This window comes from Mizuhopecten yessoensis, unplaced genomic scaffold (assembly GCF_002113885.1).
Source record: "Mizuhopecten yessoensis strain PY_sf001 unplaced genomic scaffold, ASM211388v2 scaffold715787, whole genome shotgun sequence".
NCBI classification, from domain to species: Eukaryota; Metazoa; Mollusca; class Bivalvia; order Pectinida; family Pectinidae; genus Mizuhopecten; species Mizuhopecten yessoensis.
In genome coordinates, this window is record NW_018479791.1 from 19370 (window position 1) to 43381 (window position 24012).

Genomic DNA, 24012 nt, shown 5'->3' on the forward strand with positions numbered 1-24012 from the left:
GACACTACTAAAAGTCCAACAAATTCCGAACGCACTCGCCAACCCCCAGCCCATGATACTATCGTTATATATTTTACACGCTCTTGCACTATTAATGGTATATGTTATAATTAGAATAAAATCATAATAAAATATTTCTAATGTATATAAATCCTACTAATCATTCAAATCATCATTTCAAGCTAACATCAAAACGATAGAACTACTTTTGAACAACTACAATACACATATAAATTGATTATTTCCCTTTTATTTGGAAGAAATTCGCAAGTACATAAACACTTTTCACCTATGGGACATTTCTTTTAAAGCGATTTCTATTACATTCTTCCCTTTTATGAAAACATATTTTAGAGTCAAACATCACACTTTTTATCTATAACGGTACTGTAAAAACGAAACAACACAAAAATAAGCAAACAAAAATATGAAATAAATGTATGATACATTATCATAAAATTATGCAAGAGTTAACGCAAGACAGGTCATATTACATAATGTCTGTTCACAGAGAACGATAACATAGCTACAACGGTGCACCAGTTCCACAAGAAACGCGATACCGGTTGCACGTTTTTCGCGATCACGAATCGTTCCATGTTGTGTACCACAGGCCATCCTCTCAGACTCCAATGTTGAAATGTACAAGTAAAATCACCCAGAGCAGACTTCCACAGCGCGCACACACCATTGAGTTTATTTCCCATCATCAATAAAACATCTTCACCAAACTCAGAATTAATGAAAACGTGTTTCTGCTTTACAATGAACCACATTTAAATGTCAGTTAATGAAGTATTTTATTCAACAATAAGGCAAGGTTATTTTATATATTAATTCACTTAAAAAACATACATTGTACCTTACATTTACCTTCATATAAATTACCCATCTTACGTTTATCTTCCCACAAACTACCCATCTTCCGTTTGTCTTCCTACAAACTACCCACCTTTTGTTTATCATCCCACAAACTAACCACCTTCCGTTTATCTTCCCACAAACTACCCACCTCCCGTTTATCTTCCCACAAACTACCCACCTTCCTGTTTATCTTCCTACAAACTACCCACCTTCCGTTATTCTTCCTATAAACTGCCCACCTTCCGTTTATCTTTCCACAATCTACCTACCTTCCGTTAATCTTCCTACAAACTACACACCTTCCGTTTGTCTTCACAAAAACTACCTATTTTCCATTTATCTTTCAACTAACTACCCACTTTCCTGTTTGTCTGCGTACAAACCACCCACATCCCTGTTTGTCTGCCTACAAACTACCCCCTTCCGTTTTTCTTCCTACAAACTACCCACCTTCCTTAACCTCTCTAAAACATACAAACCTTATGTGTTTATTCTTACAAATTACCCATCTTATGTAAATTACCCACCATTCATTTACCTTCCTATAAACTGCCTACCTTGCATCTGTCCTCCAACAAAATACCTACCTTATATCTATCCTTTCAAAAAATACCCTCCTTATATATGCTCACCCACACAATACCATTCTTACGTCTGCCGACTTGCAAACTAACCACCATACGTCTACCCTACCCTTCCCCGAAACTAGCCAAATTATCCAGCAGACGAGAGCAAAATAACATCGCAAGATGCATTATTTAAATGTCTTTAAATTCAGAAAGAAAGAAAAAACAATTCTCAACGACATGATTATCTGTGTTATAACAGATAGGCAAAGAAATACTAACTGAACGAAACCTGATAATGTCGGTCTGTTCATCAATAATGAAATATATGGAACACAATTAATATACTTGCTTTGTATTAACAAAAAATTGATGGATTGATTTTTTATTTTTTGGCGAAATATGATATCACTTCTATAGACATATCTATTTTTTAGTAATAGATTCTTTCCAGAAAAGTAAATTTCACGTTGAATGTGTCATATAAATGGATAATTCGTGCCTGTAATATTAAATACAAGTTTCAAAGTTATTAATGGCAAAATGAATAATATTTGACAATCTAACAAAATATAACATACGGTTCAATGAACAAAAATAGTTATTGTGCATCATTGATTGGTCGAATGACAAAACATTGACATCATTGACATCATTGACCCATTTTAGTCAATTTAAAAAACATTAACATCAGTGACACTAAATAGTCAAATAAAAATACTTTGACATCATTGACACTTTTTGGTCAATTAAAAAAAAGACATTAGTAACACCCAATGCTTAATTAAACAAACAGTGACATCAGTGACAATTTACGGTCAATCAAAAAAGCATTTACATCAGTAACACTAAACGGTCAATAAAACAAACATTGACATCACTTACACTTAACGGTCAATTTAAAAACATTGACATCAGTGACGCTTAACGGTCAATTTAAAAACATTGACATCACTGACAATAAACGGTTAATTAAACAAGCAAAGACATCAGTGACTCTTTACGGTTAATTAAGAAAACATTGACATCAGTGACACTCGTTGGTCAATTTAAAAATCATTGACATCGGTGACACTAAACGGTCAATTAAACAAACATTGACATCAGTGACACTCTTTGTTCAATTTCAAAATCATTGACACCACTGACACTTAATGATCAGTTAACAGAGCGTTGACGTCAGTGGACGTAGGGGTAAGTCAACAATCAGGAAAAGTTAAACTTTGATTATTTTTATTAATTTTTTATCAAAGACATGATTATCTGTGTTATAACAAATAGGCAAAGAAACACTTACCGAGCGAAAATGTCTGTCTGGACATCAATTATAAAATATATGGAACAAATACTTGCTTTGTATCCAAATAAAAATTCATGGTAACTTTGGTGTAAAAAAAGGACTTTTGACAAAATATGATATCACTACTATAGATATATTTATTGTTTTTAGTAATAGACTATTTCCAGACAGGTAAGTGTCACGTTGAATATGTCATATCAATGCATAATTCGTGCCTGGAATATTAAATACAAGTTACAAAGTTATTAATGGATAAATGGTTAATCTATGAGCAAAATATTCAAATTTATGTCACTTACAGTACAATAATAGAAATAGTTAATGTGCAACCTTCAACAGTCAAATAACAAAACATCAACATCAGTGACACTTTAAGGTCAATCTAAAAACATTGAAATCAGTGACCCTTTACCGACAATTAACACAACGTTGATATCAGTGACACTAAAGTTAAAAATTAAAAAAAAAACATTCACATCAGTGACAAAATTCAATTAACAGACAATTTTCATCAGTGACAACTAACGGTTAATTAACATAAACTTCACATCATTGGCAATTAATAGACCAATGACATCATTGACACGTAATGGTCAATTAACAAATAATTTACATCAGTGACAACAGCAAAAGGCAAACCATTGGCATTATTGACACGTATAGTCAAGTAATACACCATTGACATGACTGACACTTAAAGTCAATTAACAATCCGTTGACATCATTAACACTTAAAGGTCAATAAATAGAACATTGACATCAGTGACACTTACGGTCAATTAATAGAATATTGACATCAGTGACACTTAACAACCAATTAATAGAAGATTTGACATCAGTGACACTTAACAGCAAATTAATAAAGTATTGACATTAGTGACACTTTACGGTCAATTGATAGAACATTGACATCAGTGACACTTTACGGTCAATTAATAGAACATTGACATCAGTGACACTTAACAGCCAATTAATAAAATATTGACATTAGTGACACTTTACCGTAAATTAATAGAACATTGACATCAGTGACACTTAAAAGTACATAAACAGAGCACTGACGTCAGTAACACTTAAGTCAACAATCAAGAAAAATAACTATAAAACGTTAATTGTCTAAAAAAATCTAAAAAATTAATATACAAATGTAGAAAACTTTTTTATATATAAAACATACTGTATTGAATGGTTGTTTATGTACAATATTCTACATTGATATGACTTTTTAGAGAACAGGTTCCTTTATAAATATATTGTAGAAACTTTTCTTTAAATGGAATATTTTTCATAGGCAACGCTCATTATATTCATTGTTGGTAATTTGATGGGCTTGGAATACATAAGAATTTTTATCGAACATATTCTTCAGTAACTTCAAACAATTAGCTGGTGTAACGAGTGCTCGGCGGTACTGTACAGTGATAAAATAATGACTGAACCCAAACTTGTTCAGCGATGTTTTGAACTTAGGCAGAAGTGTACATTGTTGTTATAACTGCTGATGCTAAACTGATCAGTTGTTTCCTCAGTTGTTGACTTAGTTGTTTGCTCGAGTAAATTTGTAACACTCATTGGTTTCATTCACTGAATTAAAGCGTGTACACTTCTATGTAAAGGACACATGTGTCAATACACTGTGGGGTTTTCGTATGTACAGTGACCACTGTAATTTCGCGTCGGCTATAACTGTAGCACAGTTGGATCAGAACACTTTCGTTGAGAAGGTAGCTAGTTTGGTTAGAGGGACAGTATAACAATCTGAAGTCTAGGATTCGAATACAATTTTAGCTTCTGCTGGCTGTATTTTCAAACTCGGAACACTGTTGTTGATTATGTTTTGTTAATTACTCCTTTATATGATTTGTTATATGAAGTTCCGCAATGTATGAATTTCTTTTCAGACATGATTTAACAAAAGTTTATATAGTCATGCCGGAAAACAGGGATACGGGGATACTCAAGCGAATATAGCGGCAGTTAAAGCAATATGGAGACACATAAGTTATTTTGGTTTCAGAAGAGTGATGAACTCTTTCACCCATTCTTGATGCTCCTCTGGTATCTGTTCGGTTGGTTCCATAGCGCCCTCTAATAGAGGAGGCATCCGGATAAACGGCTTTGTTCTAGCAATATCTGGCATGTTGCACTCGTCGTCCGTCACGACCAACACTTGGGGGCCACTTTGTTCGGAACTCCTCTTGATAGCTTGATCGACAAATAGTGGGTGATACGAGTCCGCACTCTCGTGGGTCATGATTATGATAAATGGGATTTTCTGTATTATAGAAGCCGTTGATGTCAATAGTAATTCATTTGGCAGCACGTCGTCTGAGTTGATTGTGTATCGTAATCCTGTAACATCTTCTAGAATGGTTCCTAGATTTCTGGGAAGTTTGCATTTCCAGTCATGGGAACAAGTGTGTAATATTAGTATGTCTTTTGTGTCAGCATCTTCGTCAACGTTGGTTTGGTCTTCATAGATCTTGTCAAACATACTGTACACTTTGAAGGCGCGTCTAAAGTGTTGATACGCAAGTTGTGCGGTATCTGTTGTGTAAGCGTGAAACGCGCAATCTATATACACATCAAAGATCAAAGACGGAGGAAGACCCACAAAAATGGTTGTACACTCCAGAGATTTTAAAACAGCAACACATTTTTCAAACTGTCCATCTCTCTTATAGCATTCAAGCAAGTTAATAAAATCTTCTTGGTTCATTTCAGCTTCCTCCTTCCGAAATAATTTCTGGTATATGGAAATTGAATCTTTATGGTCCCCCATCAGCATATGCAGAACTGCCAATTGTTTTGGCTTCCCGACACTTTTATCGCTCAAAAGTTCTTTGAGTGTTGGATAGGAGTTCCAAGCCGCTTTAAACTGTGGATCGTTTGCTACTATTTCTGATTGAATTTGGACAGCATGTTGGAGATGGGCTTGACCATCTCTCTTGTATTTCTGCTGCATGTCTGGAGATACTTCTTCGGATTTGCTCAATTCCAGAAGACAAAGTCCGAGCTGTTCATAAACATTTGTCATCAGTGATTTGGTTGGAAGATACTTTTTTTTTGAAACTATTTGTTTGAAAACTTTCACAGCTTTTTCAATCTGGCCTAGCATTCTATATATGATTCCCTTGTCGTACTCTATTCCAAGACCATATTCAGTCGTCAGTTCTTCTGTTTTCTCTAGTAGTTGTATTGCTTCAACAAGTAAGTCGTTTTCAGGGTAAAATGAAACTGTTAACGGTGACTTTATCATTCGACGAAGTCTTTTCCCTTCTGACTGGTTAGGCGTGCATGGTCTAGATGACTTATTTTGTTGACCATTTTTATTTTGGTTTCCGTGTTTGTGTGAACCTCCACGTCGACTCTTCACTCCCGTAAACCTTCTTTCTTGACCTGGGTTGTACATCCCTCCTCGTTTGTTGCAATCAACATCCAAACTACAGTTATAGGCGCCTTTGCTATGGTCATCCGAACGACTGTACACGACTGTACGACGGTCACACGTCTGTTGATTTCTTTCCTGACCTCTCTGATAACTTCCTCTGGACCGATCTCTAGACCCCTGGCTGATTTCTTTTTCTAAACGGTCTTCCTTAGTTGTGTTTACAAACTGTCCTTTATATGACCTACTTTCTACTTGCCCCTTTAATGTCAGAGCAAGATGGTGATACGCATGACACGTTGGCTTGATTTTAAGTGCATTCCGTAGGAGTTTTTCCGATGTATCTAGTTCCCCCCTGTAGCGTGCGAATTGACCACAAATTTCCAACACCGATGGTTCCTCTGGACATAATTCTACTGCTCTTTCAAAATATTCTTTAGGCGTTAAACGCATAATCCTATCAGGCACGTTAGTATATTTTATTTTCGAAATATTGTACATTGCTTTTCCTAATCTGGCAAATGCATTCGCACGTAAAACGGGATCATCTGATTCAGTAGCAACAGTTAGTAACAGCTCAGCAGCATGTATTGTTGTCTTCTCGTTTTGTTCCGTATTAAATCTGCCCTCTGCCTGTGAATTAAAAAAGTGAGTCTGTCAGAGTAAAGTCAGACCGAGTCCATATTGCCATGCATACTCTGTAGGATACGCCGCCACAACTTGCGTGAACAGATCTACCGCCTTTTGGTGATACCAAGGACCCGACCGCGAATACGCGTACGCAAGATCCGCTTCCGCATAGCATTTCCTCCTGTCGAAATCCTCTCTTCCTTTCAATATCTGAAGTTTTGTTATTATATCATTAACATCAGAGATTTCCCCTTCTTCTAACAGAATTCTGGCTTTATTTGTGTTTGCTATGATATTATCAGGATCTTTTTGCAGAGATTCCTCAATGTGTTCACGTGCATGTTCATAATCTCCCAACAGGAAATACAAATACGACAGAAAGTTACTTATCTGTATATCTTAAGTTTCAAGCTTTCTTGTGTTGTCCCGGTCATCCTCTAATTTCCTTATGGTGTTTTTTACACGGTCCTTGGTCAGATTCTTCAAATTAAAATCAAAGGTTGATGGAAATGTCTCAAGTTCCTGTTTAAGCGATTCTTCGCTCAACACTGCATCCATGTTGTCGTCATCGACCTTCCTGCAGGTCCTACAAAACAAATGCTTTATATTGTTAACGTATAGAATATATACATCAAATTAACAAAATTACAGACAGCAGAACGATACGTACACATCATGACATCTGCTTCCAAGGATACATGTAAATATTTATTTCCATAATAACACTATCACACCTCCTACCGGTAGCAGAAGTATAGATGACTTCGATGTTCGTATCCCCTTCACTGCCCTTGAAATTTGCACATCCACATCTCATTAATACACTTTCAGTTTATCTTCTCAATTAAAGTACTTAAAATATCACTGTATATATCTTTCTGGTTGGGGTATCTGGGTGGTCGGGCGGCGCAGTCGATAATGCACTCGCCTTTTACCAAGGCGGCCGGGGTTCGATTCCCCGATCGGAGGTAAATAGGTATGAAGTCGCCTGCCCGACCACTTGGGTTTTTCCGGGTACTCCGGTTTCCTTTCAAATTAACACCTCTCGCGCTTACATCCGGGCCAACAAGATTGATTAATAAAAATTATATATAACTTGTTTCATAAATTTTATGAAATAAATAAATTTTATATTTATATTTATCTATGTTGATATGCGAACCACCAACAAGTTTGGTATATCAGTCAAAATGACGGAAGCAAAGAAACTATAAGAAGGTGTTTTATAAAAGATGACCTTTATAATGACATTGTCGTTTATTTCGATGAACTTGATACCAGCAAGTAAGAGGCTAAGTAGCATGATTCTACGTCGCATGACTCAGTATATTATGTCGTCTAAACATATTTCCGGCTTGGGGATTTTGTATTTGTTGAGCATAAAATAATGCATTTTATAATTCGAAACCTCAATTCATTTTAAGATGCTAACTCATTTTGTGGGTAACTCACTGTAGGTGTTAAAATGTTAATTATATGATTGTGTTTCGTCAGAAGGTGAGATATTAAGATTTCGACACTTCTAAATCGTTCGTCCTAGAAAGACGTTTCAAGATTAATTTGATCAAAGGTGGTAGCTATTATCATCAATTGCATCATTAAAGTCGTTTAAAATAATTAATTATTATCGCGGGATGATATTTTCGATAATTCGCTTGGAATATGCCCCCGAAAATTCAATCCGTGTAATTTTAAAATATAATACGCATAAATGTCTGTAATATAAACTGCATATCAGCCTCCTATGTCTGTTATCTAAAACGACTCTGTCACGTGGCAAGTGTGATGATTTGAAATATATTGCATTTTTCAGGAGAAAAGGCGGTTACCCGACGCATGATGTAGCTGACCTTGATTTCGGTCGCTTAAATCTTTAGTAGTAATGTGACTCTTGAGAAAAAATAATCGAATTTATCGATATATTTGACCAGCAATATAACACAAATGGACATAAAACACCATTTGAAAAGACAATCCCCTTATAATACACCTGAAAATACCATTATATTAGTCACCTAACCAAGTCGAACATTAGCGTTTCTGTTATGACTTGATTTGAGTAGTCAAACAGTATAGGAATACGATTGGATATATATTACTATAATATTATGGGTTGAGAATTTTAGCTGATTCCATAATTTGAGCCAGGGAGTTAGGGGCCGCGGTGGTCTAGTGCTTAGTGTGTCTGACCATCTATTATCACTAACCCTCCGCCAATGGGTCGCGGGGCTCAAGGCATACAATTGAACGTGGGGAAGTCGCCAGGTATTGTTCGCAGGTCGGCGTTTTTTTCCCGGTTTTCCTCCACCACCAAAACCTCGTTCGTCCTTAAATGACCATAGCTAGTAATGGGGCATAAAGCACAAACAAACCTAACACAATTAAACCAAGAGCCAGGAAAGCTGTACACTCAAAGTTATTCTGTCGAATGTGAGGGGCGGGGCCTAACCCCAGGCCTTTATAAACATAATCATGCCACTTGGATTAACTCCAGTGTCAGGTCCACTCAATCTGTGCCCTTTCTCCGGAACTAATATTTTAGTCAATATAAACAATTGCTAGGTATCACGTGATAAATATAATCATACCACCAGGATTGGCTGAGGGGTCTGACCAAACCCCAGGATACTTAGGCTCTTGTCTTAACATAAAAAATGATTTAGATTATACAATTGCTGTTACTGGACTTGACCAACATATTTAGTCCTGTCATTGGGGTCGTTGTCTGAGTCAGAACATTGAAACGGTTGAGATCCCTACCATATAACCATAAAAATGCTCGCTGAGTATGGTCCAGGTTGCTACCAGAACTATACGTTGTGAACAAATGAAGATTTTTTAACGTTTAAGTTACTCTGTTGGCAGTTAGGGAACAAGTTAAAAAACTCAATGCATATTTTACCCATTCTAGAGTCTTTAAAAAAGTATACACGCGGAATGTGTTTTTAGATCGGCGATAATGTGAGAGGTGTTATTGTTATTATAACTATGTCATTTTAATATGTTCACTGAACATTGAGAATGACAGGTCCATATTGTAATTAAATTAACTTATGTAACCCTGTCTAGATAAAAGAATTGATCACAATTATTAATTGAATACATTCATGTTTCCAGTATAAGCCCGTAATTCAGCCCCACACCTGGTACTTAAACACAATGTAATTATATACACATGCATACAAATATCAACCAAGTTTGCAATGAGGCATACTTCGTTATTAATGCATCTATCAAGAGGGGGGGGGGGNGAACAAAGGAGAGTAACGACTCACTTTGTTATGGTAAACTGAAGGAACATTTCGAGGAGGTCGTAACAGATTTGACAGAATTTTCATTGATTTTGTGGTATACAATACACAGGAATAGCTAGCATATACTAGGTGTGTCCACTTACAGAGGCCTAAGAACGTGTTACAGTCTAACGGTATTTGGAATTCAAAGGAAAAAATGTCACCCCAATAATGTTATATACGTTTATACCATCATATGGGGTGGCCTATTTTACCAAAAACGAATGTAAACAATTCAAATGCGTTTTATTTCTTTAAACACATCAGTTAAGGTCAAAATATTGCCATACTGTAATAAATCATCGGGTCCCCGCGTGTTCCCTCACAACCGGGACGTATCACCCAAACAAACGGTTGTTAAGGGCGCCACAAGCAATATTGGCGACATACTTATTTTAAATTAAAACAACAGCTAATTCGACATAGAACAAATAATAATGTATGATATTAGTCATATGCAGCAACACTTACTGTCATAGCCGTGGGGCCGGGTGTCAGTGAAGTCAGACTAGTTCTCGCTGATATACACGTACAACAATGCGTTACATGACTAAAAACCGGATATACATTGTAAATTATACCTCCTTATATATACCTCCTAACGTATACAGGTGAACCTGTTTAACTCTATACATAGACTTCCTAACATTGTCTGTAATTGATATACCAACCTAGCTACCATAGTTTAGCGGTTGTTCTGATTTTGTTTTTGTTTTGTTTGTATATATAATACATTGACTGACATACAGCTCCAAATACATAAGTTAATGTACGTCTATTTTTTGTACAAAAAATATATGCTAGAAATACAAAGGAAGGAAGGAGAAGGACAGAAAGAAAGAAATACAGAACATATTAACTGTACTTAAAATAGTATAAAAGTGGCATAGAAGGTCAGGGAGAATGGGAGTATACGACAATAAGGACGTAACATTGATATCATTTCTTCAGATCGGTCAATTGGGCCAGGGATCTTGCCCCGTCCCTAAGGACTCCTCAGGTCATCAGAATTATATTGTATTGTATTGTTTATATTGAATACCATTATTTATGTTATACAGTTTTCATTTCATATGAGCTTTTATGAAACGAGTCTTAGGAGTTTTTATATTTGCGAGCCTTGGCGAGCAAAAAATAAAACTTCGAGACGAGTTTCATAAAAGCTCATATGAAATGAAAACAAACTTAAGATACTTTTTTATCACATATCTCAGAAAACTTACATTTTGACAGGTTTTAAAGCCAAAATGTAGAGGGCTTAATCAAACGGAGACAGACATTTTGTTGCGCCATTCACACAATTTATGACGTCACGTCATTGTCCGTATTATGACGTCACAGTCGATTTCTGACTGGCACAGCCAATGGAAAATGCTCCAAGGTATATTACACTAGTGACATATGTAAAAAATATTACACGGGCAAATTCACTGGATAACAGGCCGATTATGTGATAAATCAATATCGTTTATGGACTGTGTGGATGTGAAACAAACTTATGTTTGCAGTAAAAATGGGAACCTTAACATTTGTCTCAATACCCAGCAGGACGCCATAATTCACTGCCATCGACAAGTACGTTCATTTCATGGAAAATCATACATCTCAAACATTATGTGTAGCTTTATCGTTTTCAGATTATACGGAAAGAACAAAATACCAAAATACGAAAATAAAAATACATAACAAATACTTCAAATGAACCTGTACATAGTCTCTAGACTTATCAATTCGTAGTAAAAATTTAGGACACAAAACTTTTAAAATATTCGAAAGAATACTTTAGGGAGATAGATGCAATGTTCTTACATATTCATTCATGACTATCTACAAATAGTGTGGGGATAAAAAATATAATATTGATAGATATGTACATTGTAAAAACTGTATGTGGCATTAATGTAAAAAAGCAGATACGATAATGAATTTATATATACATTACAACAAGTGAAGAAAAAGTTAAAAGGAAACTGGAATAAAATACTCAGTACAGTGGCAGTACATACAAAATAACGCAATAATATTGCTAGTAGCTGTCACGCCTGACAGTGGCAGTACATACAAAATAACACAATAATATTACTAGTAGCTGTCACACCTGGCAGTGGCAGTACAAACAAAATAACACAATAGTATTACTAGTAGCAGTCACCCCCTGACAGTGGCAATACATACAAAATAACACAGTAATATTACTAGTAGCTGTCACGCCTGGCAGTGGCAGTACACACAAAATAACACATTAATATTACTAGTAGCTGTCACGCCTGGCAGTGACAATACACACAAGATAACACAATAATACTACTTGTAGCTGTCACGCCTGGCAGTGGCAATACACACAAAATAACACAATATTATTACTAGTAGCTGTCACGCCTGGCAGTGGCAGTACATACAAAATAACGCAATAATATTTCTAGTAGCTGGCACGCCTTGCAGTGGCAATACACACAAGATAACACAGTAATATTAATAGTAGCTGTCACGCCTGGCAGTGGCAATACACACAAAATAACACAATAATATTACTAGTAGCTTTCACGCCTGGCAGTGGCAATACACACAAAATAGCACAATAATATTACTAGTAGCTGTCACGCCTGACAGTGGCAATACACACAAAATAACACAATAATATTACTAGTAGCTGTCACGCCTGGCAGAGGCAATACATACAAAATAACACAATAATATTACTAGTATCTGCCACGCCTGGCAGTGGCAATACATACAAAATAACACAGTAATAATACTAGTAGCTGTCTCGCCCGGCAGTGACAATACACACAAAATAACACAATAATAATAATAGTAGCAGTCACCCCTCTGACAGTGGCAATACATACAACATAGCACAGTAATATTAATAGTAGCTGTCACGCCTGGCAGTGGCAGTACATACAAAATAACGCAATAATATTACTAGTAGCTGTCACGCCTGGCAGTGGCAGTACAAACAAAATAACACAATGATATCATTATCAGCTGTCACGTCTTGCAGTGGCAATAGCCTGACAGTGGCAGTACATACAAAATAACACAATAATATTACTAGCAGCTCTTTCGCCTGGCAGTGGCAGTACAAACAAAATAACACATTAAGATTACAATCAGCTGTCTCGCCTGGCAGTGGCAGTACAAACAAAATAACACATTAATATTACAATCAGTTGTCTCGCCTGGCAGTGGCAGTACAAACAAAATAACACAATGATATCATTATCAGCTGTCACGTCTTGCAGTGGCAATAGCCTGACAGTGGCAGTACATACAAAATAACACAATAATATTACTAGCAGCTCTTTCGCCTGGCAGTGGCAGTACAAACAAAATAACACAATGATATCATTATCAGCTGTCACGTCTTGCAGTGGCAATAGCCTGACAGTGGCAGTACATACAAAATAACACAATAATATTACTAGTAGCTCTCTCGCCTGGCAGTGGCAGTACAAACAAAATAACACAATAAAATTACTAGTAGCAGTCACCCCCTGACAGTGGCAATACATACAAAATAACACAATAATATTACTAGTAGCTCTTTCGCCTGGCAGTGGCAGTACAAACAAAATAACACAATAATATCATTATCAGCTGTCACGTCTTGCAGTGGCAATACACACAAAGTTACCAAGGTTATTAAGTTGTTTTGTACTCTCGTGTTTAGCATGCAAACAACCTAACTGTTGTGTTCTCATACTCAAATGAAAACTAAAAGCCTTTACTTCATGTCTGGTTTTAATCAGCCATTATAGTTTACTTTTTTACAATGCCCGGATGTCCCCAGGTAACTACAGTCGATACTTACTAAATGGCTTAACAGGCCAAACTAACCGATAAGTCAAAATACGACAACTCCTTTCTTTTGAGAACAAAGTTCTGAACAAATCATCCAATGTCTTTTCTGGGTGTCATTGTTAATTATATTATAATTAAATAGACTGTAGGATGGACATCAATATTGACTTATTTAAAAAATAAAATGATTAGAATTGACTAGAAAATGTCATGATTTATGTATGTTTAAACAGATCAATTACTTTATCATGAGATTGAATGTGAACCATGTCTATTTTGAAAACAACTCATAAAGTAACAAATTGGCAAGAGTTCGTCTCTTCGTCCACTCGGAATAAACAGGAAAACACAAACAAATTGTTTTGTTGTACTTTTAGCTCTGTTCACCTGGATCCTAGGTTTTGTGCATAAACTTTCATGAAGATATTGATTCTATTTGAAAACTTTTGAAAAAAATAAATAAAAAATATTGATTCAGATGAACCAAACCAAAAATTAAACTGTCACTATCTACACATGTATAGGGGATTATTATGCCCCATTTCACATCTCATATTCTTGATATCTCGACGGTTGGTTCACTCGCCTACCACTACGTGTGACCGTCGCTTTGGGGCTACTTTGTGTAGGTTGATCCGAAACAGTGGTGCTCGCGTCAGCTTGGGCGGATTTATCGGTGTGTCCGATAATCGGTTTCGGAGTCGCGACATCAGTGTTGTCCTTAACACGCGAAGCGGTTTCCGGTACGATGTCGTCAGGGTCAACGTCAGTGTTGACGGGTTGTTTCCGCTCGGACGATCTTATGATGTGTCGTCTGTTCCGTCGATAACACCTTCCCTCTGGTGTACGGAGCATGTACGATCTCGGTGAATGATCGTGATGTTCCACGACATTACCTGGTCTCCACGCATCCTGATGCCTGAATCTGATCTGCTCTCCTGATGAGAGTATGGGGAGTTGCTTTGCGGATTTGTCATAATGCCGACTCTGTTTCGACCGAGTCGTTTCCCTTTGTTTCCTGGTCTTATATAAACTCACAGTCTTTGGTCGCAGGTTTTTCTCTGTGATCGAAATCACAGACCGTAACTCCTTACTCATCAGCAACTTTGCTGGTGATTGGGTATCGGTGGGAGTGTTCCTGTACTCTAGGAGACTGATATAAGGGTCTCTTCCGTCCTTCAATGCTTTTTCTAGCATTCGCTTGACTGTTTGCACAGTTTATTCAGCAAGACCGTTACTCTGGGGATAGTGCGGACTGGACGTCTTGTGATCGAACCCCCAGTCTTCCGCGAATTTCCTGAATTCCTTGGAGCTATATTGCGGACCATTGTCGCTCCGGACTTCCTCAGGTATTCCGTGTCGCGCAAAGAATGATTTGAGCTGGTTTATTACGGTTGCGCTCCTGGTGTTCTCGAGTTTTCCAACTTCAAAATATCTGGAGTAGTAATCGCACACTACGACATAGTCAGCATTGTTCCACATGAACAAATCTGTAGCTACTACTCGCCATGGTCATTTCGGAATGTCTGTAGATAAGATGGGTTCCTTGGCGTTGGCATTTTGGTAATCGAGACATGTGCTACACTTTGATATCATGTCAGATATCTGATTGCCCATACCAGGCCAATACAAGAGTTCTTGCGCCCGTTTCTTGCTTTTCTGTATTCCCATGTGACCCGTTTCTGCAGCATCTCAGCCTGCAGAGTTCTCGGAATCACAATCCTGTCCCCTTTGAAAAGGTTTCCATGTACATGTGTGAGCTCTGTTTTGTTGGTCCAGAAATCATGAGTTCTGCTTGGGGTCTCGGACCTGTGGTCTGGCCATCCTTCCTCAACAATCTTGACTACTTCTTGGAGGGTTTCATCTTTCAGAGTTTCTGTTCTGATTTGCTCCAACTTCCCATCCGAGACCGGGATATTTCGCAACACCGACATAACATGTCTCTCAATTTCCTCACTGAGGTTGTCGTCAGTCACACTTTTCTGAATGTATGCTCTCGATAGAGTGTCGACAAGAACCAATTCTTTCCCGGGTCTGTATTTTAACTCGATGTCATACTTCTGTAATCTCAAAAGCATACGTTGTAAACGGAGGGGTGTCTGGTATAGTGGCTTGTGCATTATCGATTCCAATGGTTTGTGGTCCGACTCGACCTTGATGCACTGACCATACGTGTATTGGTTGAAACGTTCCACTGCAAAAACCACTGCTAATAACTCCTTTTCTATCTGCGCGTAACGCGTTTCAGCGTCCGTCACGCTCTTGAAGCATAAGCTATCGGTTGATCGTCCTGAAGCAACACCGCTCCCAAACCTGATTTGGATGCATCACAACTGACCGTTATAGGCCTCTTGACATCAAAGTACTTCAGTTCCGGTTTCCTGGTGATGATCTTTTTTATCTCTTTGAACGCCTCTTCCTGTGGCTTGGTCCACTCAAACTCGACATCACTCTTGAGTAATCTTCTGATTGGCTCAGTGACGGTGGACATGTTCAGAATGAACTTTGATAGGTAATTCACAAAACCTAACAGTCTCTCTTCACCCTTCTTGTCTATTGGTTGAGGCATGTCCTTCACGGCTTCGATTTTCGATGGATCAGGGTGTACTCCCTGTTGCGTTAGCCGGTGTCCGATGTAGCTGACCTCAGTCTGACGAAATTTACATTTCTCCTTGTTCAACGTGAGACCAATCTCCTGACACCTATCTAGGGCTCTCTGAAGGTTCCTGTCATGGTCCTCGAGGCTCGCACCCCAGACTAGTATGTCGTCGATGTCTGTCTAAATCCCTTGAATGCCATCAAAATGCTGACTTATCCGATTTTGGAACACTTCCTGGGCGGATTTAATCCCAAATGGCATTCTTGTATAACAGTATCGACCAAATGGCGTGTTGAACGTGGTCAACTTCTGAATTTCCATGTCTAGCGCTACCTGCCAGTATCCATGATTGGCATCCAATTTGGAGAAGTACTTGGCATTGGAATCCTTGACACAATGTCCTCAAAGGTAGGTAACTGATAGTGTTCCCTCTTGATGGCTACGTCCAAATAACGTGGATCCAAACACACTCTTAATTTGCCTGAGGGCTTTTCTACCACTACTAATGAGCTAACCCAATCGGTGGGCTGGTCAACTTTTTCAATAATGCCGTCTCTCTCCATTTCACTTGGTGCGTCCTTCAGTCTGTCTCTCAACGCTGCTGGCACGTTTCTAGAAGCATTCACCACCGGTGTTACGGATTCATCAATTTGAATTTTGTAACTTTCTTTTAGGCAGCCAAGTCCCTCAAACAGTTTGGGGTACATGTCTACAGGATTTTTCCTTTCGGTGTTGGTGGTAAGTTCAACCTTGATGACTTCTAGATCTTGCGATGACCTAAATCCGAGCAACGGAGTATGTGTGGAGTCAGTGACATAGAATTTTAACTGACTGTCCTTGTACGGTATTACACACCTTCCAGCCACAGGTATCTTGTCTCCTGTGTAGCTTTTCAGCGTTACCTTGGACCTCCACTTTGACTGTAGGTCGTAATTTCTGCACAGTTTTGAGAGGAATCATATTGGCTTGTGAGCCAGTGTCAACTTTGAATTTCACGCTCACTTGACACAACTTCAGGTTTACGAACACTTCATCTCTCCCAAACTCTGTGTCGTGTTAAGGTGATGATTCAACTGATCCGATGAATAGAGGGTCAGTTTCATTGTGCGCACTGTTTTCAACATTGTGCACTCTACCAGGGTTTTTGGTCCTGCAGCACTTTATGAAATGGTTGAGCTTCTGGCACTTTAGACACTTTTTCCCGAAAGCTTGACAGTTCCCTTTCATGTGTTGCCCCCCACACTGACCACATAGATTAGAGTGTCTCGGAGTTTCCACACGTTTGTATTGTTTTGATGACTGCGTGGTCGGTTTGTGCGATGTTTTCTTGTAGTCTCTACTTTTCTTTACACTCGCTACAACCTCCTCCCCGTGGAGGTTTTTCATCATGTGATGACTTTCCTCGCTCGCTCTGCATGTAGTTATTGCTCTAATGAGGGTTAACTCCCCGTCCCGGAGTAGCCTTTCCTTCAGTTTCCCGCTGTTCACACCACATACTATTCTATCGCGAATTAGCTCATCCGTAAGTAGACCAAAACGACAGTTTTTACTGATGGTTCTAAGTTCAGTGACATACTGGTCAATCGTTTCTCCTTTTCCTTGAACTTTTGTGTTAAATTTGTGTCTCCATACGATGGTGTTCTCGTGCGGTTGGCAGTACTCTTTAAACTTCGTAAACAACGGTTCTATTTTGTCTCGCGTGTCTCCGTCGAATGTCATCGTGTTGAACACTCCTCGGCCATCCTGACCGATCAGGTATAAAAATGCACTGCATTTGTCTTTTTCCTCCCTGCCAGACATCGCTATATTTATATATAATTGCATTGTTTGTTCCCACTTACGCCATCTCTCGGCTAAGTTGTGAGATCCAACTCCGGCGGTGCTTTGATGTTCTCCATTGTTCGCGCCACGAGGTCGATTCTAGATACCACGTGTGTGTGAAACAACTCTCGTTTCACCGATCAAATGCACGATTTGAGAAATATTCTCACACAAAAATGTCTTACTTTTTCGTCGTGGAGCTTCTGGGATTCTTTTCAGTTACTTCTGACACCATGTTGTGTTCTCATACTCAAATGAAAACTAAAAACTTTTGCATCATGTCTGGTTTTAATCAGCCATCATAGTTCACTTTTTTACAATGCCTGGATGTCCCCAGGTAAGTACAGTCGATAATTACTAAATGGCTTAACAGGCCAAACAAACCGAAAAGTCAAAATACGACACTAACTACACCCAGAATATACTCTGCTCTGTTTTTTGCCCAATAATAACACAACTACATGTCTAGTCGAAAATGAGCATTTATTTGATTAAAATGCCAGTAATGAAATTATCACCAATAGATACATGTTGATACAGAACAGAAATGCGTATAGTATATTTCTGTCCAAGTTTGTGACGTTTTTCTATTGAAGATCCCCAATCTTGTGTTGCCTTTATACCATCAACATGTATCTATTGGTCATAATTTCATTACTGGCACTTTAATCAAATAAATGCTCATTTTCGACTAGACATGTAGTTGTGTTATTATTGGGCAAAAAACAGAGCAGAGTATATCCTGGGTGTAATTAGGTTGTTTCCATGCTAAACACGAGAGTATAATTGTATTTATGTTATACATAAAGTAATTTATACAATCTGTTTAGTAAATGCCTATTTTTATGTTAGTCAATTAATGTATTTGTTGTATTCAATCATTTAAGTTATATGTAATACTAGTCCTTTTATTCCGGAAATGTAAAATGTAGCCAGCCCGGGTAAGGGCTGGTCGACTGGAAACGTAGTCAGCCCAGCTACGGGTTTGACGACTAGTTTTGGTGTCGGATGTCACGTGATACTCCACTGAAAAAAATGTAAACACAGGAAGGTTTCCACGATGGTTAAGCAAAGAATTTTTTTCCCTCCTCCTCCCCTGCATGTCCACCGTATTGTGACTGTACACATATAGCTATATGTACATGTATGGGGCGTTTTTCTATTGAAGATCCCAAATCTTTTTTTGCCTTTATACCATCAACATGTATCTATTGGTCATACTTTCATTACTGGCATTTTAATCAAATAAATGCTCATTTTCGACATGAAGTTGTTTTATATTCCTTACAGACAGAAGTTGTACAAGCTTAAAGATAGAAGGGCGGCGCCAGAAATAGGGCTTAATACATTTTGATCTAATGTCAGAACAAAAATTACAAACCAGAATAAAATGATACTAGTCTTCTACACATCATTCTAATTACATTTAGTGCTAAATCTTAGGTGTCTCGCCAAATTAATGTACATGTATCTTCCAGATTCAATATATAGACTATGCGCTGAAAGCCTGTATTTACAAATTATTGTCATATACTTATCTGTAACAGGTTTACATAGATAGTATTGTTATATACTTATCTGTAACAGGTAACATAAATAGTATTGTCATATACTTATCTGTAACAGGTTTACATAGATAGTATTGTTATATACTTATCTGTAACAGGTAACATAAATAGTATTGTCATACACTTATCTGTAACAGGTTTACATAGATAGTATTGTTATATACTTATCTGTAACAGGTAACATAAATAGTATTGTCATACACTTATCTGTAACAGGTTTACATAGATAGTATTGTCAAACACTTATCTGTAACAGGTTTACATAAATAGTATTATCATACACTTATCTGTAACAGGTAACATAAATAGTAATGTCATACACTTATCTGTAACAGGTAACATAAATAGTTTTGTCATATACTTATCTGTAACAGGTTTACATAGATAGTATTGTTATATACTTATCTGTAACAGGTAACATAAATAGTATTGTCATATACTTATCTGTAACAGGTAACATAAATAGAATTGTCATATACTTATTTGTAACAGGTTTACATAGATAGAATTGTCATACACTTATCTGTAACAGGCTTACATAGATAGTATTGTCAAACACTTATCTGCAACATGTTTATATAGATAGTATTGTCATACACTTATCTGTAACAGGTAACATAAATATTATTGTCATACACTTATCTGTAACAGGTTTACATAAAGAGTATTGTCATACACTTATCTGTAACAGATTTACATAAATAGTATTGTAATATACTTATCTGTAACAGGTTTACATAAATAGTATTGTCATACACTTATCTGTAACAGGTAACATAAATAGTTTTGTCATAAACTTATCTGTAACAGGTTTACATAGATAGTATTGTGAAACACTTATCTGTAACAGGTTTACATAAGTAGTATTGTGACACACTGATCTGTAACAGGTTTACATGGATAGTATTGTCAAACACTTATCTGTAACATGTCTATATAGATAGTATTGTCATACACTTATCTGTAACATGTTTACATAGATAGTATTGTCAAACACTAATATGTAACATTTTTATATAGATAGTATTGTCATACACTTATCTGTAACAGATTTACATAAATAGTATTGTCATATACTTATCTGTAACAGGTTAACATAGATAGTATTGTCAAACACTTATCTGTAACATGTTTATATAAATAGTATTGTCATACACTTATCTGTAACAGGAAACATAAATAGTATTGTCATACCCTTATCTGTAACAGGTTTACATAGATAGTATTGTGAAACACTTATCTGTAACAGGTTTACATAAGTAGTTTTGTGATACACTGATCTGTAACAGGTTTACATGTATAGTATTGTCAAACACTTATCTGTTACATGTTTACATAAGAAGTATTGTGATACACTTATCTGTAACATGTTAACATAAATAGTATTGTCAAACACTTATCTGTAACAGATTTACATAGATAGAATTGTCAAACACTTATCTGTAACAGGTTTACATAGATAGTATGGTCAAACACTTATCTGTAACAGGTTTACATAGATAGTATTGTTATATACTTATCTGTAACAGGTAACATAAATAGTAATGTCATACACTTATCTGTAACAGGTAACATAAATAGTAATGTCATACACTTATCTGTAACAGGTTTACATAGATAGTATTGTCAAACACTTATCTGTATCAGGTTTACATAAGTAGTATTGTGATACACTGATCTGTAACAGGTTTACATGGATAGTAATGTCAAACACTTATCTGTTACATGTTTACATAAGAAGTATTGTGATACACTTATCTGTAACATGTTTACATAAATAGTATTGTATAGATAGTATTGTCATATACTTATCTGTAACAGGTAACATAAATAGAATTGTCATATACTTATTTGTAACAGGTTTACATAGATAGAATTGTCATACACTTATCTGTAACAGGCTTACATAGATAGTATTGTCAAACACTTATCTGTAACATGTTTATATTGATAGTATTGTCATACACTTATCTGTAACAGATTTACATGGATAGTATTGTCAAACACTTATCTGTAACATGTCTATATAGATAGTATTGTCATACACTTATCTGTAACATGTTTACATAGATAGTATTGTCAAACACTTTTCTGTAACATTTTTATATAGATAGTATTGTCATACACTTATCTGTAACAGGAAACATAAATAGTATTGTCATACCCTTATCTGTAACAGGTTTACATAGATAGTATGGTCAAACACTTATCTGTAACAGGTTTACATAAGTAGTTTTGTGATACACTGATCTGTAACAGGTTTACATGTATAGTATTGTCAAACACTTATCTGTTACATGTTTACATAAGTAGTATTGTGATACACTTATCTGTAACAGGTTTACATAGATAGTATTGTTATATACTTATCTGTAACAGGTAACATAAATAGAATTGTCATATACTTATTTGTAACAGGTTTACATAGATAGAATTGTCATACACTTATCTGTAACAGGCTTACATAGATAGTATTGTCAAACACTTATCTGTAACATGTTTATATTGATAGTATTGTCATACACTTATCTGTAACAGGCTTACATAGATAGTATTGTCAAACACTTATCTGTTACATGTTTACATAAGAAGTATTGTGATACACTTATCTGTAACATGTTTACATAAATAGTATTGTCAAACACTTATCTGTAACAGATTTACATAGATAGAATTGTCAAACACTTATCTGTAACAGGTTTACATAAATAGTATTGTCATATACTTATCTGTAACAGGTTAACATAGATAGTATTGTCAAACACTTATCTGTTACATTTTTACATAAGTAGTATTTTGATACACTTATCTGTAACATGTTTACATAAATAGTATTGTCAAACACTTATCTGTTACATGTTTACATAAGAAGTATTGTGATACACTTATCTGTAACATGTTAACATAAATAGTATTGTCAAACACTTATCTGTAACAGATTTACAAAGATAGTATTGTTATATACTTATCTGTAACAGGTAACATAAATAGTATTGTCATACACTTATCTGTAACAGATTTACATAGATAGAATTGTCAAACACTTATCTGTAACAGGTTTACATAAGTAGTATTGTGATACACTGATCTGTAACAGGTTTACATGGATAGTATTGTCAAACACTTATCTGTTACATGTTTACATAAGTAGTATTGTGATACACTTATCTGTAACATGTTTACATAAATAGTATTGTCAAACACTTATCTGTTACATGTTTACATAGACAGTATATATTGTCAAACACTTATCTGTAACAGGGTTACATAAATACAATTGCAGTGTTAACGTATCTAATAAGTGTTTGTAAAATGCATTAAAGTGTTTTGTACGAAACAATCTTTTGCTATTATTTTTAGCTTTTGAGTTCCTCAACAACTCTGCTAAATAGCTAGACAATTGCTAAATTTAAATATGTTGTAGGTAAAACAGGCTTCTATTCGCCTGAAAAAAAAAAGATTTATTTTAATAAACTTAAATCTTATGAATGATGGTAAAACCAATATTTTCGATTTAAAATACAGTTATGGTTGAGATACGTCTGAAGCGATAGACTCGCACGAGTTATGTCCCTTGTTTCTGTTACTAACTTATGATGATAAGAATTTTAAGAAAAGACTTTACTTTAATTCGATAACACATTGAGTCAAGGACTCATCTCACATGTGGTCCACATAAAATATACAATATTTACGACATGAGTAGGAAATGTGATACATAGCACACATACACACATTAAAGACATCAGGTAAGGGTAGTAGCATATCACAGGTAAGATTATAGTATCACAGGTAAGATTATAGTATCACAGGTTTGGAAAGTCAAGAATCTGTCAAATATAGATTGCAAGTACATAACCTTAATATAAAGACAGGTAGATATAATGCATTGCCTCGAAACCAGATATTGTGTACTTTGTGTGATCTTGGAGTTTGAGTTTCATTTCATTCTTATGTGTCCTTTGTTTTTAGAATTAAGAGTATCGTATATCAAGCCATATTATCGTATTCGTCCTTCTGTGTTTAAATAAATAGAGCTACTGTCTAGCAAAAAAATTAAACTTATTAGAAATTTAAGTAAGTACTTGATTCATGCAACTGTTACGAAAAGTCGTCTATTATGAAATATAAGCTGTATCAAAGTCTAGCTATAAACGTTTTGTTACTGTATAATGCGAT

At 36.2% G+C, this 24012-nt stretch overlaps 3 protein-coding genes across 3 annotated transcripts; all 3 read right to left on the minus strand.

Annotated features, from left to right (window-relative positions):
* Window positions 1-2674: 2674 nt before the first annotated feature.
* LOC110441254 lies at window positions 2675-10582 on the minus strand. The gene is made up of 2 exons (XM_021484362.1): window positions 10513-10582; window positions 2675-7334 (listed from the first exon to the last, which is right to left on the minus strand). Exon 2 carries the CDS (start codon window positions 6617-6619, stop codon window positions 4733-4735), a length of 1887 nt encoding a protein of 628 aa, XP_021340037.1. The 5' UTR covers window positions 6620-7334; window positions 10513-10582; the 3' UTR covers window positions 2675-4732.
* A 4481-nt stretch (window positions 10583-15063) lies between these two features.
* Window positions 15064-15965, minus strand: LOC110441255 (uncharacterized protein K02A2.6-like). Its single transcript, XM_021484363.1, has 2 exons — window positions 15476-15965; window positions 15064-15299 (listed from the first exon to the last, which is right to left on the minus strand). Exons 1-2 carry the CDS (start codon window positions 15963-15965, stop codon window positions 15064-15066), a joined length of 726 nt encoding a protein of 241 aa, XP_021340038.1.
* A 134-nt stretch (window positions 15966-16099) lies between these two features.
* Window positions 16100-18244, minus strand: LOC110441256. The gene is made up of 3 exons (XM_021484364.1): window positions 17631-18244; window positions 16778-17380; window positions 16100-16571 (listed from the first exon to the last, which is right to left on the minus strand). Exons 1-3 carry the CDS (start codon window positions 18242-18244, stop codon window positions 16100-16102), a joined length of 1689 nt encoding a protein of 562 aa, XP_021340039.1.
* Window positions 18245-24012: the final 5768 nt, after the last annotated feature.

Bases quoted from the DNA above. Each gene is read 5' to 3' on its own strand.
- LOC110441254 (XM_021484362.1), bottom strand. From the start codon at position 6,619: ATGTACAATATTTCGAAAATAAAATATACTAACGTGCCTGATAGGATT.
- LOC110441255 (XM_021484363.1), bottom strand. From the start codon at position 15,965: ATGCACAAGCCACTATACCAGACACCCCTCCGTTTACAACGTATGCTT. The intron at 15,300-15,475 runs GTATTGGCCTGG...ACTATGTCGTAG, and splicing joins AAACGGGCGCAAGAACTCTT to TGTGCGATTACTACTCCAGA.
- LOC110441256 (XM_021484364.1), bottom strand. From the start codon at position 18,244: ATGTCTGGCAGGGAGGAAAAAGACAAATGCAGTGCATTTTTATACCTG. The intron at 17,381-17,630 runs GTGCCAGAAGCT...AAAACTGTGCAG, and splicing joins TTCGGGAAAAAGTGTCTAAA to AAATTACGACCTACAGTCAA. The intron at 16,572-16,777 runs GTAGCGCTAGAC...GGACCATGACAG, and splicing joins CCAATCATGGATACTGGCAG to GAACCTTCAGAGAGCCCTAG.